Source organism: Amborella trichopoda, chromosome 5 (assembly GCF_054954075.1).
Source record: "Amborella trichopoda isolate Santa Cruz 75 chromosome 5, AtrichopodaSantaCruz75HAP2 v2.0, whole genome shotgun sequence".
Lineage (NCBI taxonomy): Eukaryota > Viridiplantae > Streptophyta > Magnoliopsida > Amborellales > Amborellaceae > Amborella > Amborella trichopoda.
The window spans coordinates 19,562,051-19,580,016 of record NC_142340.1 but is presented as its reverse complement, the minus strand read 5'-3'; the positions used below and the strand labels follow the sequence as shown (position 1 = coordinate 19,580,016).

Sequence of the window (17,966 nt, the reverse complement as noted above, 5' to 3'; positions counted from 1 at the left end):
AACTTCATAAACTTCTGAACATATTGATGGGCTTGTTCAGGTGGTATGCGAAACGGTTTCTTCATCCTGACATTGTTGCCCCATTCGAATACATATTTATCTGGGACGAAGACTTAGGAGTTGAAAATTTTAATGCAGAAGAGTAAGTGCTCTCTGTTTGGACTTCATACTTAAGGAGTAGCCACCAGCTCATGGGACTGCTCATACTAGTGTTTGTTCTCAACTTTATGCATCGGCTCTATTATTTTTCAATGACTTTTGCGGGTCCTTGTACATAGTGCATGCTTGGGTTCTCATTGTAGATTTCTAACGTATTACATGAAGATTTGTTTAATAAGCTATATTTTGTGACCACATGAAACAGATATCTTAAGCTTGTGAGAAAGCATAATTTGGAGATTTCACAACCAGGGTTGGCAGAAAATGATGCTTTGACATGGTTTATGACTAGGAGGAGGGTAGATGTGGAAGTTCACATGTATGAATTGCAATATTTTCTTGATACAAATTTAAAACCGCAGTAGTGATGCAGATACTCAATGGCCTTGTCATGCAGGGAAACAGAGGAACGGCCTGGTTGGTGCCATGATCGACATCTGCCTCCATGTGCAGGGTAAAGATTACTTTTGTAGCATTTGGCACTTGATGATTTCTATGAAAGGATATGCTTGGATGCATATGCAGTTAAAAGGAAAAAAAAAAGAAAATAAAACATATAACAGTGTTATTCTGATATCAGATGTTTTTGATAGCATGTTGTTTATTTACCCAGTAATTGTCATAAATTTATTCAATTGACTCTCACAGCGTGTCAGAATACTGTAGGTTTGTTGAAATCATGGCTCCAGTTTTCTCTAGAAGGTCATGGCGTTGTGTTTGGCACATGATTCAGGTCTGTGAATGGCAGTTGCATTGTATGGTACATTAGTGTCCTTAAATATGGTGATCTTATTGCATGTTGAAGGTTTACTTTAGTGTTGACTTTGATAGCTTTGATGCTGCAGAATGATTTGATACATGGTTGGGGTTTAGATCTTGCTCTGCAGAAATGTGTGGAGGTAAGTGACCTTGTAATTAGCTGGATCTTTATGTATGTTTATATCATTAAATTTCAAGTGCTTGATAATTGCTTTTACATGCTCCGAATGACTGCTTTCTAGAAGTTGAGAGTCCTTCCTGAATTGGAACCAGAGAGTGATTTCTTTAATACGGTGAATTTCTATATCCATGCTTATTTGTATTTATTGTAGATAGAGTTTTACTCATAGTTGACACTGTTTTTCGTATCTCCTGGATTATGATTATTTACGATATGAAACTGTCACTAATAAGTGGATGAAGAGTTTAGCAACCTTTTGTTTGATCGTTTGTCAATTCTCACTTGAAATTTGACCATACAATCTATCTCGCGGGGTGAGGATATGCTGGCAGAACTAAAGGATATTATCACACAGCAATCTTCAGTAATTAGAATAAGAAACTTACTAACACTCAATACTATGTCATGCTCTGACTTTAACACTGTTTTTTATATCTTCTCGATTATAATGGGTTAGGATATGGAATTGGAATATTGCTAGTATGTGGATGAAGTGTTCAACAATCTCTTTCAGTTGATCATTTTGTCGATTGTCCTGCACTTTAAATTTGGACCTACAATCTGTTTTTGGGGGCAAGGATGTGTTGGCAGAATTAAAGGACATATTCCTGTATCAATCTTCAGTAACTAGAATAGAAGCCTTCTAACACTTATGCAGTTATGGTATAGTGAAATCAATGTTACAGTAAAATGATCGTCCCCGAATTATCTGGATTCTCCTAAATTCTATGCATGTGATGGCTATGCCCTTCTATGGAAAACATGAAACCCAATTTACAAGCTTTGTACAGTACCATTCATGCATTGTCAAGTTGATTATGTAAGTTCAAAAAGTAGCTGTTTGCCAATTAAGACAGTTCAACAATCTATGAATTGTGGAATATTTGGACATTTGATGATTTTGATGGTGAACCTTATGAAGTAGCAATCAACCTTAATGACATTTATATATGCTAACGAAATTCCAGAGAAAACCATCTTTCTTAGATGGTTAGGCGTGAAGATTGCTTTAATGTGTACCGCTCTTTTGCAGCTTCTTGCGAATGTTTCAAAGAAAAATATCAGCTTATCCTGCATATTTTGATTCTAAGAAAAGTACACCGGAATTATGGCTGAGGTGTATTGAAATGCATTTCATGCTTTGGCCTGCATATGTTTGCTAAGGCATTCAGACTCTGTCCCAGAAAATAAAATTCCTTACATCATGAGAACTGAAGTTGATGCAAACAGAAGTTGCAATGAAAAAAAACATGAGATTTCACAGACCCTAACTAGGGCTCGGGGAAAGTAATCCCAGCATGCAGATAATTTTTCGGTCTCCATAGTCTGCCCCTCCAGAATTTTCATTCTTCATTTATAGAGATTAAAGTCATAGCTTCTTTTGACAACATTTGAATTTACTAGACAACTAACAACCACCTTCTTAAATGCGGTATATTCCTAAAGACATGCAGTCAAGATTCAATGGGACTTGTTGACCAATGTAACTAATGTATGAAGTGCAAATACCATAAGTGAAGTAGTACCAGGGGAATCACACTATATACAGAATAAAAATATTTAAGAAGACTATACATAATCTTCGGCTGAACCTTGGAAAAATCCAGAATTAATACATACTAGAAGATTGCAATTACAATAGTCTTTGACATACAATAACGACCTTACAACTTGAGCATTGCTCTTTTATAATTTAATTGAGACAAAGTACATCGAAAGAAAAGACTAAAGAAGTAAAACCTTGGCTCACATGAAATGAGGCGAGCACAGTCCTACTGACCATGACTAGAGGAAAGCCCTAAACCCTTTCAGTTCACAGTATGGTCCAAGAACTTCGTCTCGTTCAATCAGCATTATTTTGGCTTATCCGAATCCCAGTACCGAAAGATTCCGATTGTCACTATGTTCTTGGTCACTCCCATTGTGACTCTGAATAGTGTTGGCATTGCACACAAAGCCTTGAAAGGCCATAATTCCAACAATAAGATTAAAAGCTTCAACTAAAAAATAAGAGACATAACTAAGCCATTGTTACCGGTAGTGGGAGCAAGTTGAGCTCTGGGATTGGAAGCAAGAATAAGGGAGTGAGGGAGGCTCGAAGATCTGTAGTTGAGGGAACGAGTTCCATACATCTTGAGGTAAAGTGATCGAGATCCCTTACACTAAGAGAGTGCATTCCATAACTGCCCATGAGTGAATGCTAAACTGAATGGGATCACTACCCATCAAGCTTAAGATTGAGGCTCGGCACCCAAAGATCACTTATCCATTCTATGCTTGTTTGGGAGCGAATGTTGTTGAAAAATTATTTAAATACGTTTCACTTCAAAAAATTACTCCTATGGGTCCTTACAAAAATTGCCACAACTACCTACGTTGGTCTACTGTTGTACACACATGACCTTATTTTGGGCACCAATCATTGGATTGGACGATTCCCCCTCTACTATTGATTGATGATTATACTTAAGAATGTTGCGATAGATTGTTTGCAGAAAAGAAATAATGCGATAGATAAGCTTTCCTTTTGGAAAAAAAAAGGAATGACATTTTACTAGGATTTCAAGTACATATAAACGAGAGGTCTCATATTTCCAAGCATATAAGTTATTCCATACGTATAAGGCAACCCTATTAGTGGCTCAATTTGGGTGACCAATGGTCAAGTGATAGAAGTCCTTCAAGAGGTGGATTGGACCCAATGAACTAGCCCCACAAGGAAACAAAGCCTATTGATCATAACCTCATTCCTCAAGTAGAACTGCAACTCAACTATATTTTCTATCTCCTTCCATCTTCTTTGTTCTCTCTCCCTGCCCTCGCTTGTTGCCTTTCTTTGAAACTAGTCACAAGTCACGTTTCACAATGTGGGTAAAGTTCTAAACTCTAGAATATGTAGGAAATCAGGTCTTCAGAAAGTTTATAGATCAAGAAAAATTAGAGATCCACCCTTCATTGTATATGAACCTGAAAATGTGTTGGTGTAACTTGCTCCGAAAGTGAAACATACTTGATTCCGAGTTGGTGGAATCTGATTGCTTGATTTCCCGTATTGAGATCCCTAAATCAAGAACAAGCCCAGAATCGAGATCCTGTGTTTGGAGTGCAGGATCATGCTTGCAGAGTGGGAGCGATCCCCTCCTTAGAAGATCTTGTTAACTATGAACTAAACTACCCCCATAATAAGTCAAAATGCCTAAATTGCCCCTATGATACCAGCAAAGATGAAAAGACCAAATAACCTTGAATGAGTTTAGTCCTTTAGTACTATGTTAGAGGGATATTCCTTTTTCGTCATTTTAGATCCAAAAAAGTCACAAAATATAAAGGTAGTTGAGTTTATTCAAACCTAAACTAACTTCATGCGTTCTTTTCTCAGCAAAATATGTAGTTTTAGGGTTTTGTGGATGAGAAAATCCATTTCTCACCATTCTTTGTAAAAACTTTTGAGTTATGCAGCTCTAAAGAGCATTAACCTCTAGGATTTTTTGCTGTTTTTTTCTCTTTTCACAATACGTCTCTAACATTGAACTAGAGGTTTTAAAACCACGTATAGCTTCTAATTGAATTGCAAAGGGAAAGCTTCTTTTGTGTTTTCTGGTAGATTTCTTTTATGTTAACTTCTTATACCAGAATTGAGCTGGTGACATCAAGTTAAAAAATAGGCATTTAAGTGGCTGGCCTTGGGGTTTGGGAATAATTCCCTGAAAGTTGTATAGGGTCTTTTGCCTTGTAATTTTGACATGGATTTGTACCTGTTGTGGTTCGTTGTTAGTTTTTGTCAACTAAGAGGAGGTTCATTTTTCAGGCTAATAAGACAGTTTAGAATCTGGATTTACAGAAAGATATGTTCTTGTCATTATTTTGTTTTACAGCAAGCATGTGTTGTTGTGTCTTCTAGTCTAAGGAAATGTATCCAAAAATGTAGTACAAAATGAACCATAGTGTTGGAAACTCCTTGATTGAATTTGTTTGTGTTTATACCTAAGGCTAATCAAGAGAAGATTGGAGGTTGTATTGGTCCAAAAGATTCTAGTTTGACCCTATTCCATCAAATAGGCCTTCCAACTACATAAATTTTAAAAAGCAAGAGAATGGGCTGGAGCCTGGCGGTAGTGCGTCGATGTTCCAGGATGAGGTCCTAGGCTCTATTCTTACCTGTAAACATTCAAAAAAATTTTTAGGAAGCAAACGATTAAAGAAAAATGAAAACAATTAAGAAATTCAAAAAAATAGATTTTACACGAGACCGTTTCTTCAGATAAAAAATGATATTGCTGTTGAGTTTATGTGGCCTTTAAAGGCATAGACACCATTGATGATTTATAGTTTTTGACTCCAATAGGAGTATGAGGCCCAAAAGGGACACAGATGACTTGCCAGGCTTTATGGTTTGGGGCCTGGGATTTGGTGTCACATTAAGTCTTTAAAACCTTAGATCCACTGGGCATGGGCTTCATGCCATGTCTTAGCAATGGGAGTTGTCCCTTGGTTGAGGTCGGCTATAGCCTAGTGGACATTTTTTAGCCAGGCATTTGTTTTATGCAATGAGGCTATGGTTTATGATGATTGATTTATGATGTGATTATGGCCATATGTGGGTAGGCTTAGGCCAAGATGAGGGCCTAAACTCTCCATACTTGCCAACTCACAGCATGTGCATATGACAATTAGTTTTGGGAAGCAGCCATTCTAGTTGATCCACTGGATAGGAGCATGCACATGTGCTTGAGAGAAGAACCCCTGCATCTGCATAATGGTGCTCATGCTTCTTGTCCATAAGGGGATGCGCTTGTAATCCACTTAAATCTTGGGATATTTTCAAGCCCTTACTATGCCCTCATGATCTCCTACCATGATCCATTGTTTTGGAACCAAATTGGTTTAATTTTGGTATCATGCATCTAGTTTTTCTACATCAATTTATTTGCAGAAAAATCAGTCCCGTACGTGATGTTATTTGGGCATTTAAAGCTTCCTTGCGCTTCCCATTAACCGAAGCAATGGAGCCCAGATCATTGAGCTATGGGGTTTGGAATTCTAGTATAATAAGACTCGGGAGGTAATCAAAGCTCTTGATTTTTGGCTTCCCATGGCTTTTGCAGTCCATGCACGTATTTGTTGAAGTGTTTGTAATAATGAGATTCCATTTGGAGTTCTAAAAGATTATGTAAGTGTTTGATGCAATTCAATGAGAATTGTACATTGCTGAATTTTGTCTTAAAAGTGTTGAATTGTCTTGTATGTATGCAATCTCATGTTGTCCAAATGAATGGAAATGGTTATTATGATAAAGAGGTGTTTATGATCCCCCAATCTTGCTGTAAATTGTATTGAAGAGATATTTATGAGTTAGAGGTGCCGTACTTTTGTTTAAAAGTATATGAAATTAAGGTGTATATGTTTTTGTGCGAAACTTTTAAATCGGTGTACACTAAAAGACCGGTATCTACGCTGATGATTGTAAGTCATCTTTGTGTTCTTCAAGAATCAATTGAGCTCTTTTTGCACTTCCATCTTAGCTTGATATCTCCTTACTTCGTGATTAATGATTTCCACTGTCCTTTAAACTTATCTTGATTTCCATTGAGTTAAATTATCAGGAAGGTATTGCTGCATCATCTTCATGTTTATGTTTGATGTTAGTTGTCTGGCCTCTGAAGGCCAAAACGTAGGTTTCCAACCACATAAGTGCTTGTGAACCCCAAATGCGGATTTATTGTTAGAAACAGATTTCTAATTGTTTCAAGCTGACCATCTAACATTTTCATCTATTGAGCCTTTGCAGCAAACCCTATCGGTTGAAAGCTTGCTAGGAATCCACTAATCTTGTAGTTGATGGTTACGTATCCTTTCTTTCTTGCTGCAACTCTCTCCAACTCATCAATTTTTTTTTCACCATCTCTACAATCCATTGTGGTAATTACTTGGAAATGACATTCAAACTATGGGATGCTTCATGGGACATAGCTAGCTATCACCTAATCGTACTCAACTACAACACCTTTTCCCAAACTGAGGCTGGTACATAATATTTGAAGAGAAGACCACCAAGGAATCTGTTTCTAAACTTGATCTTTAAGTAGTTAAAATGAATTATGTGCAGATTATTTTTGAGGAATATAACAGAATGTCTCAAAAAAAATAAATTAGGACATCAAATGGCAGGAATACATTGATTGAACCCCAAAGTTCAAGTAAAAAATTCTGCACACTGAAAACTGCAACTTTCTGGACAGATAAATGGCAAAATTTCATTGATATCTGCCGTGAAGTCTGAGTCACCACAAGATTTTCACAAGAAAAATCAGCCTGATCAGAGAAGAAATCATTGCCCTGAGAAATCAAGAATAAGTTGAGTATGAAAGCCAGACTTGTACTCCTTGAATGCTTCTGTTCCATTGGTTCATGAGATGAACATTTCTCTGGATTCCCTTCTCTTGTTTGTTTATGTACTCAAGGAAGATGCTCTCCATTTATCTTCGCAAAACCCCTTTTAACATGAATGTAAACCATGTGATATTCAATTACCACTGAATGTCACGTCGGACCCACTTTGGCATGGAAATGCTTTCCACTCTTTATTCTGAAAGTAACTCCATATCACCTGCAGTGATCAAAATCTGATAGGACTTCTTGTGCTACTTTTCTCCTGCAAATTTTATTTCCATGCTAAATTGATTACAGTGACCTAGTTGGATGCTTGGTATAAAAATATCAAAATACAAATGGTATCCGTTTCCTTGTTAAGGATCTCTCATTTTGAGCAGGGCGTTCGAAATTTACACATGAATGAAGTCAAGTCTATGATTTATTTGTAGTACCTGTGAAGTTTGTGCAGTCAGTTTTCAATATGGCAGCACATATACATAGATCGCAAATATCTGTATGATTTGGCTCTTCCATTTGTATCATATGGTAAGAAAGTACTATAGTATGACATTATCTGGATTTTCGATATTGCAAAGTTGCAGCCTGCCCATGAGAAGATAGGTGTTGTTGATGCGCAGTGGATAGTCCACAAGGTCTTGCCTTCACTGGGAGACCAGGTAAATTTTCTTTACTTCATTTTCAAAGCCTGTCTATGCCAATACAGTACTAGAAAATATGTGAATATATCGGTGTAGGTTCACTTGGGTTTTAGTAATCTTGAATCTTGTTTCTCATGGTGCACATTTGATGCATTTTGTGGTTACACATCATAACTATAATGTCAATAATAGTGAAAACAGTAGTAATACTGATGCTAGTGGTAATAATAAATAGAAATATTTCTGCTTCTCTAAATCTGGTGTCTTACAGGGTGACGCGAAAGATGGAAGGCAGCCTTGGGAAGGGGTAAGAAACCAGTTCCTCCAGTTTATTTGCATTTCTTTTCTGTTGCACCAAAGGAAATAAGTTTTTACATGCTATATTCAGGTGCGGGCTCGGTGCAATGATGAGTGGGCAGAATTCCGAATTCGAATGGATAAAGCTGAAAAGGAATACTTCAATAAAAGTGTTTGATTGCTGCACTTTTGGCATTTTGTATCACCGATTTGAGTATGCGATGGTACAGTTAGTTTTTAGCCATCTTAATAGAAATTGCAAGCTCAAAATTGTTTTATTGTAACTTGTTCAACCTTAGTGATACCTCATTGGGGTAATATGTTTCATTTTTCATGTACATCGTCGTTTTTCTTTTCTTTGCCTTCTATCCATTAATCCCCTCGTCTCCCATCCTCCAACCTAGTTGATCAATGTGGCTTACATCGTGAGGACCACAAGATTTAATACGTAGATTCACAAACTTAATATGTACACAAAAGCATTTGCAAGTGGACTGTTGATCATGTGCCAAAATGCGCCAACAAGGTTTATTTGATGGAAAATTTACATCAAAGGGAATGGAAACTAAGACACATACAGGTGATTCTCATCATGGGGTACACGAGGGAGTATTTGTTAAAACTAGACAAAGCTCTAAATAGGACACTTCCCAAGGAATAAATGAAGGACCCCAATTTTTTTGTAATCCATTTGAATTCATTTATGGACATTTGATAATAGGGAAATGTTCTCATGTTTTCCCACGTATTGTTGCTTTCCCCATTTATTGAAGGGAAAGCTACAGAAAATGAAAAAAGTTGATCATCTACCCATCCCCATCTTTCTCCAAAAGCTGGGAAACTCATACTCCATGGGGTGTTGTAGACTGTGGGTTTCTCAGAAAGGGGGAAGAAAAAAGTTTTATCCAAGGAATAACCCCAGAAGCCTGAGCTTATGCTTAAGCTTATGTCTCTCTCCTCTTCTCTAGGTCATCTGATGTTCACTCTTTGCTTTCTCTCTTTTCACTCCACAACGATCACTCTCCTCTATGTGCTTGTCTTCCTCTTCTCTCTCTACAAGAACTGCATTGTTTTAGCCATAAATGCTCAAGGATCGTATCTGCCACAACTAGGGATTCTTGAAATTATCTTGAATCCCTCGGATCTCCCTGTTGAAGGTATGCCACTTTCTCTTACATGACAAGTGTTATTTAATTGAGGATATTACAATAACGGTTACTGTCCAGGAAAATAAAGGAAGATGTCACACATAGAATTAGAGCTGTGTAAGTGAAGTGGAGATGTGTAACCAGAGTTTTATTTGATTGCTGCAGATCAATGAAGCTAAAAGGGAAGTTCTATAGGACAGTTGGGAGAACAACTTTGTTTTATGGGATAGAATATTGGGCAGTCAAGAAACAACATACCCATAGGATGAGTGTAGTTGAGATGATGATGTTGACATAGATGAGTGGCAAGACAAGAAGGGGTAGAATTTATTTTAAATACATTTTGGAGAACTTAGGCGTAACTCCAATAGGTGATAAGATGAGATAATGTAGACTTACTTGGGTTGGGCTGGGCATGTGCAGCGTAGACCCAGTACAACACTTGTTTGGAGGTATGAGTTTGGTCAAGTAAAACCATAAAAAAGGATAAGGGGTAGGCTTGAATGGATATGGTTGGCAGTAGTGAGAAAAATATGGGGACTTTTGGCCTCACTGAAGGAATGACTCTTTATAGAGTAGAATGGTAGACTAAGATTCGTGTAGCCAATATCAAATAATTGGGAAAAGGCACTAATGATGATGATGATAACTGTAACTTATACTTTAATTATAGTAATATTTGTTGTACTTGCATAGTTGTTTATTGTAATATTATGATAAATATGAACCATTATGTAATGTTCGAGTTTAACATAATGCTTACTTGGATTAATGTAATGTTATAGTTGATATTACTTGATAGTAATGTTTACTATGATATGGCAGTAATTTCTACTGTAATATTACAATAATAATTATTGTAATCTTGGAGTGGATGTTTATCATGGAAGGTTCAAAATTCCTATTTCAACCAAGGGAAACAAGGGAAGCTTTGTATCTTGTCACCAATCCAGCCTGTAAAATGGTGGAAAACAGTCTAGTGATCTGACCAACTAGCTCCATTATTGATTTCCTGAGTAAACAAATTCATAAGTGGGCACATCTTTTTGCAATAGAAAATATACATCAAAGCTGGTCAATGTTCAAAAAGATATACAAAACCATATCGGCAAGGTCTCCTTTTGTTTCTCTATTACTGCTTTCCAAGTACTCATAGGAAGTCCATATGGAAGCTATGAAATGCACATGCCATAAATCGATGTCTTCTCTTATGGTCATGTACTCCCAATAACATACAAGGAGTGTGAAAAATGAGAATGAGGAGTTCTCCACCAAACAGTCACGTTTGCCTCATGCACCCTTAGGCCTTTGCATGTGCACGAGTTGCATGTACTGCACATGCTCTTCTCTCATTTGTTCTCTGAATACAGGTCTAGAGTTACTTTTATATATTTGACTCTAATTCATATTCTTTAGTGTGGGACTCAAAACCTATCTTATCTCTCTTTATAATAAATGCAATTTAGAAAACTATTAAATCTGATTTTATATTGTTTTGAAAATTCTAAATCATTTTTTGACACAAAAAATATTAACAAAGCCTCTACTTATTTCAATATAATACTAAAACAATAGGGACACCTATTATTTACATATGATGAATGTGTCTTTCAACTTGAACATTCACTTAGTATATGTGCTAGAAAGATCCATCAAGTTCCTCGGTCACTTAGAATTTTGAACAATGACCTTATATAACAAATCAATAATGCAACGCATGAATAATATATTTTCTGTCAGCATATTTTGTCCTTGTTCTTATATCACGGTTTGATAAGTGCCCTAGAGACAGGTCTGATCTCATGGGAAGCAACCTTACGTCTACACTTTCATAGGTGGGTTCCTCAGATGTGATCCTGTATTTAAAATATCCCAATTTATACAATTGAAGATAAATTTTATGAAGAACTTCAGTGAACCTACTTACATATAAGTCATCGTTAGATTTATCCAATTTTTGTATACCACTAGAATAAACAATATCCATAGTGTTATATCTCATGATCTACTAATCACTCTAAACAACTTGTTATGAGCCAATGAAACTAGTATTTGTGGTTCAAAGGCTATGTTGAGTTCCCACTATTGCTCATTGATGGCTTTAGCTCCATTCTATTTTGGTGATTTCTAAATGTCTTCCCTAGTAAGGTTTTTCATCAAAGGATTAACCACAGTTTTCTTTTACTTTAACATATTCTGGACACATATTCCATGTCTTAATGTTAGGATCAATTTAAAGTAGCTACTAATATGGATTAATACGAAATCAGATTTAGATCAAAATCTCTCTTTGAACCTTAAAAATATAATCAAGTACTTCACATGTATAGGATTCAATCACAAAAGGAGTATAAACATATGCCTACAACTAAGGGCTCCTAAAAATTAAGAATCAAATGTCCAATTTATCATCCTACATTTCATGTTTTGCCATAATCATAAATCATAACAAAATGAACAAATTCAAAGTATGGAACGAACTCACCAATATGCTCAAATTAGGGCTTGTAGAGAATAAACAAATCGCCGCTTTTAGAACATCAAAAGCATGCCAACACTTTGCTGGAAATATTTGCAAGGTTGTTGGGTGCTCCCTTGTAACCAAGACACCTCTGAAATTTGTAGAAAGAAATTATAAGTAGTGAGAGAAAGGTTCGAACACCATAACTTTATCTCCCAAGCTATCTTCTTTTAGCCTCAAAATTCCAATGGGTGGGGATTTGGAGAATGAGTTTTCTTTTTCCTTTTTAACACTTTGCAAAAATGATACATGCAAGGTATATTATAATGAGGCAAGGGGTATTTTGGCTATAAAATATCATGCATTTTAGAAAAATTAAAAAGGGAAGAAAATAAACTCATGCCAACATTCTCTCACTATTTTTGACTTTTTTTTTTAATTATAAAAGCATCCACCAATTGGAATGGTGTGTTAAATCATAATCACTTGAGTTGAACATCCTCGAGTAATCCATAGTCCATCCACATATACATTCTATCTAGTCAATGGAATCAACCACACACTTTCCTATGCTTATTACACTTCATGAGGTATTGTGTGATCATTAACCATATTATGATCTTTAGGCATTGGCTTCTGGATTATAATACTCTCTCAATTGGTACTCAATAATACAAGTGTTAGACACCCTCATTGCCGATGCCATACACACGCCCATTACCAAAATTTTGATAGTTTATCGGTGTAGTGAGTTGTCATATAATCCCACAAAGAGATGCATCTCACTAAGAGATATTCAACTGTTGAAATATACATATTGGTAAATCACAAGGACAAACTACAAATGCCCAATCACTCATAAATGCTCAGAGCATCAGCCACACAGGTTTGTGGATCACAAAGAGACCATTGTGTCACTAATATACCATTGCATCCCTAAGATGCTCATGCCACACAGGCTAGTGGATCACAAAGAAACTATTGTATCATGAAGTTACTATTGCATCACTCAGGCCACACAGGTGTCATTGAGATAAAACTCTGAATGCCGCAAAGGCAAGTATCACATGATCGTCCAAAGGGTTAATACAGCTACCGAGGCTATCCATGATACTATATAACAACCACTAACGCTCCAATATGCTACTCAAGCATCAATATGCCACTGAGGTTAATATGTTTGTGACTCATCTATACATTTGAGTCCTATGGCAAGTAAACTTCTTATAAATGGGTCCACATGAGTACCCTTCGTTAGTGGATCTGTGATCATCAATTGAGTAGGAAGATAACTAACTTCTACTTCCTTTTTTTCCACATATTCTCTTACAGAATGATATTTTTTCTTAATATGTTTTGACTTGCCATGATACATTGGATGTTTAAAAATGACTATTGCTGCTTGATTATTACAATAAATTATGATGGGTGCATGATCAAACTTGATTAGTGACATTTCACTAAGAAAATGACTTAAGAATATTGCTTCTCTTGAAGCATGATATAGATCAATATATTAAGCTTCCATAGGAAAATGTGAGATACATTTTTGCTTTTTACTTTCCTAAGATATACATGCCCCACCAAATTTAGACACCCAACCTGATGTGGATTTATAATCGTCAATGTTTCCTCCTAGATTTACATCACAATAGCTTTCTAGGATTCGATACTTAATCCTATAACATAGACCATAGTTTTGTGTTTTCTTTGGATATCTGAATATCTTCTTTACCAATTTCCAATATTCATTTCTAGGGTTAGTCATATATCGACTAGCAACCCCCACTGCATAAACAATATTAGGTCTAACACAATTTATTAAATAGTTAAGAGAACTAACAACTTGTGCATAAGGGTATTTCTTCATAATTTCCTTTTCCTTATCACTTTTAGGACATGTTTCTTTGGATACTTTGCAATTTTTTTCAATTGGGGTGGCCATAGGTTTAGAGTCCACTATATTAAACTTCTTTAATAACTAAAGAGTATATTGATCATGATTAAGTACTAACTATCTTTTATTTCTATATCTTGTCACTTTGATTCCCAAGATATTATCAACTTGTCCCATGCCTTTCATCTCGCATTTGGAGGATAACTATTATTTACAATCATGAATGGCTTGTACATCAGCTCTAGTTAAAATTATATGATCCTCATATATGACCAAAATTAAATGTATACCCCCACTGTATCGGGTATGTACATAGTAGTCAACAATAATATTATTGAATCCATATTCTCTAAGCGTTTGAGTAAACGTTAAATACGATTGCTTGAGGATTGCTTTAAACCTTAAAAAGATTTAATTAATCTTCATACTTTACCTTTGGCTTGAGTCATGTCGATTTCCTCATCTAGTTCAATATTTAAAAATGTAGACTTTACATCCATTTGATGAACATCAAAATCATAATGATTAATTATTGCTAATATTATTCTTATATAAGATTTTTTACTACAGGTGAAAAGGTTTCTTGGAAATCGTTCCTCTTGGCTAAACGCCTTAGCCACTAACCTAGCCTTATATCTTTCAATATTAACATCAGAGTTTAATTTCTTAGAATACATATTGTACAACCAATTGTCTTTCTATCTAAAGGCAAATCGACTATGACTTATGTTTTATTGCTCATTAGGGACTCTTATTCATCATCCATAACTTCTAGCCAACTATTCGTTCCATTGGAGCTAATAGCGTCTTTAAAATTATGGGGTATTCCATTCAATTCATTATAATCAACAAAATCGAAATGCAAAAGAAGGACATGTCATTGTGTTTGATGTCATGCTTATGTCAACCACTAGTGGGTATCGTGGGGTGCCTAGATTCACCCTTTGGCCACTTGGGTGGCACGTGGGACACCACTTTTTTCCTCAAATTGTTTCAAACAAATTCAAAATGATGCTTTTATTGCTCTGAAAATTTCTAGAGAATCCCAAAACTTTTAAAAAATTCTATAAAACATTTTTCATCATAAATACTCATTGGATGTCAAAATGATGATGGACAATAGGTAAATGAGATTTCTAAGCTGAAATCTCGACATTGGAGTACATTATGCTAGTCCGGAATGATGGTCCATTCTCTTGGAATGATCCAACAAGTCTGTGCTTCACACTCTGTGGCAGGGACGCATAATATGACTTACCAAGGTCACCCCCATCAATGTCCCACCATTCTCAAGTGTGAGGGAATGACAGGTGCACCCCTTGAGACATATATATATATATATATATATATATATATATATATATATATATATATATATATATATATATATATATATATATATATATATATATATATATATATATATATATATATATATATATATATATAGGAGTACTCTCAAAGAACATGTGTACAAGCTCTTCCTAGTTGGATCACACATTAGAAGAGTGGCTTCCTATGCGACTATAGGTGAACATACCATAACGGTCTTGGATCAGGATACAAACTGATGTCCTATGAGCATGACTATTTGTACAAGGCCACTATACTTAAGGTACTCGGGTTCCAATCTCTTCTTGGTTATCTTAACCCTGACCAATGCATAACCCATGAAGCACATAGTCTAAGTATATCCATGACTTAAAGGTAATTCTCACACTTCTAGAAGTAGTCTCTCTCTCACTCACCGGTATATCTCATTGTCTTATGTACTGGGGCTATCTAACTCTCGGCCCCAGTGCATTAAGCACCTAGATTCATCTTCTCTCACTCCCTCCCATTGAGCGAGGGAATCTTGGATTTAAAGCCTTGAAAGGCCATAATTCCAACACCCTTGACTCAGACTAGATGGCCTATTCATATGATTAAGACTACCTTTTGCCCTAGCATCAGACTAGAAGAGGGTATGAAGCCTATGACTACTATTGGAGGATGTTTTCCCTCAAATTAAACTTGGATATGAATGGTTATGGCTAGAACAAAACACCTTGCTAGTTACCCTACTCCTAGTAGGTCGGTTTTGTGAACAATCGGCAGCTGATACTTAGGGTTGTTCTGGTTTGAGCCAATCAGTTGATGGTGGTCTATGGCTTTAACCATTAACGTTCCATTCTTGGGTCGAATGGGTTGGATGGTGTATCCTTAGTTCAACAGGTCCCGTAGATATGCATGCACTCTAGGATTGAGCAGTTTGTCGATTTCTTCTTTGATTTTGAGCTCGAGGTGGGTCTTTTGATGTCGGAGTTTCTGCCTTACAGGCTTCGTCCCTTCGTTGAATATTAGGTGATGTTGCACCAATGTGGGATCTAGCCCTGGCATATCATTGTATGACCAGGTTAAAACATTGCGATATTCTTTGAGAAAGGAAATCACATTATCCCGCTCCTCAAAAGATAAGGAGGTTCCAATCTTGGTTAATCTTGGGTCCTTCTTAGTTCCTAGGCTTACGTTAATCATCACTTCGATGATAGCCATTGGGTCACCATTGAACCTCTTCTTGAATTACTCAACATGGGAAGTAAGTGCCTCAGGTTGAGAGATTTCTTTAGACTCTTGACTATCTTGATCTTCATCTTGGTCGTCCAATTCATCGTCTCGGTTATTATGCACCGTTATTGGGCTATCTTGAGTGAGCACCGTTTTTGAAAATTATTTTTCATTATTATCAGCTTTATCATGTTTTGAATTTTTCATGGTTTTTGAAATGTCACAAGAGGTGTTCTTTACGGGAATCGCGAGAGAAATGTTGGGGACCAGACGTGCAAGGCTATTAGATGGCCACCTTGCGCTTATCCATTTTTTGGCATCGGGACTTGGAGGTGCCTTTGGTATGCTTCAAGTGATTCTCGAGATAGAGGAGTGATCGACCAATTCCGTTCCTGAGTTTGAGTACGTAGATGAGTACACTTGGCTATGTTAGAGCCGATTGTGCATACCTTCAAATCCAGGTCAGCGAAAAGGTCTTCAATTCCTATTTCTTGTGTGTGCTGAGATGTGGAAGAAGAGTTATTCCCTATTTGGGAATCAAGGATCACTTTTGGCCATTTTGAAGGACGAGCATCGAGAGGATCGAGGCTTTGAATGCCTCTGGATACAAAGCCTGGATAGCTTGAAGGCTTCATTCGGCTTTGAAATAAAGTGAGATAACACCCGAGACCTCTTCGATCCTCATTTTCAGTTTTGGCTTGGGGTGATTCAGAAATCACCTTCGTTACGCCTTACCCTTGACTCCCTAAGCCTTGGCTTGGTTGGAAGCCTTGGGAGAGGAGCATGTACCAAGCTTCGAGGGACCCGAAACCGTATTGATGTTGACATTGGATAATATCCTGCAGAAGTTTGCAAAATTTGAGGAACAGGGTCGCCGACCTCTAGGCGTAAGGTGGCACAATCAGCTTGCTCGAAGGAAGCGAGTGATATTTCTCCAAGCTTGACCCCTATGGCTAGCTTCCCGTTATGTATGCTAGGAATCAGAAAAGTAGAGGGTTCAATGCATACCTTGGCGATGCCATTTTTCTTTTGAAATTTGAGGCATTGATGGAGCGCAGAGGTGACCACGAGGTTTTTGTGCAGCCACGATCTTCCTAAAAGCATGTTGAATGAAGGTTTTATGTCTAAGACATAAAACTTTATCACTTGGACTACCGGACTGATCTTAAGTGTGAGAAGCAGTATGCCTTCAACTTGTCTCATGGTCCCATCGTACGCAGCCATAGTTAGTTGAAACGGCTCGAAGTCATCTGGGCTTTTGCCTATCTGCTTCACCGTTTTCATTGGGCATATGTTTAGGGATGCCCCATTATCAACAAGCACTCTCCGTATTTCATATCCTTGCATGAAAATAGTGATGTGCAGAGGTTGAGCGGTTGAAGCTGGCTGAGATGTCATCGTCCGTGAACACGATAGGCATTGGTGCCATTAGTTGGTTGATCATACCGCACAACTCATCTGACTGTGTGTTACTTGGGATGTGTGT

At 36.8% G+C, this 17,966-nt stretch overlaps 1 protein-coding gene across 6 annotated transcripts in view; it reads left to right on the top strand.

Annotated features, from left to right (window-relative positions):
- The window catches only part of LOC18448245 (uncharacterized), a 53,092-nt gene extending 44,327 nt beyond the window's left edge, over positions 1-8,765 (top strand). For 2 of the 6 annotated variants that reach the window (XM_088866313.1, XM_088866312.1), the window contains exons 7-14: positions 41-142; positions 365-478; positions 557-613; positions 826-892; positions 1,005-1,058; positions 8,074-8,148; positions 8,402-8,437; positions 8,519-8,765. In XM_088866313.1, the coding sequence (XP_088722439.1) occupies positions 41-142; positions 365-478; positions 557-613; positions 826-892; positions 1,005-1,058; positions 8,074-8,148; positions 8,402-8,437; positions 8,519-8,605 (592 nt within the window). In that variant the 3' untranslated portion in view covers positions 8,606-8,765. Of the gene's footprint in view, positions 1-40; positions 143-364; positions 479-556; positions 614-825; positions 893-1,004; positions 1,059-6,887; positions 7,249-7,338; positions 7,454-8,067; positions 8,149-8,401; positions 8,438-8,518 lie in introns of those variants that run through there. The other 4 variants (XM_020675969.2, XM_088866311.1, XR_016055230.1 and 1 more) reach the window with 3 other exon arrangements.
- Positions 8,766-17,966: the final 9,201 nt, after the last annotated feature.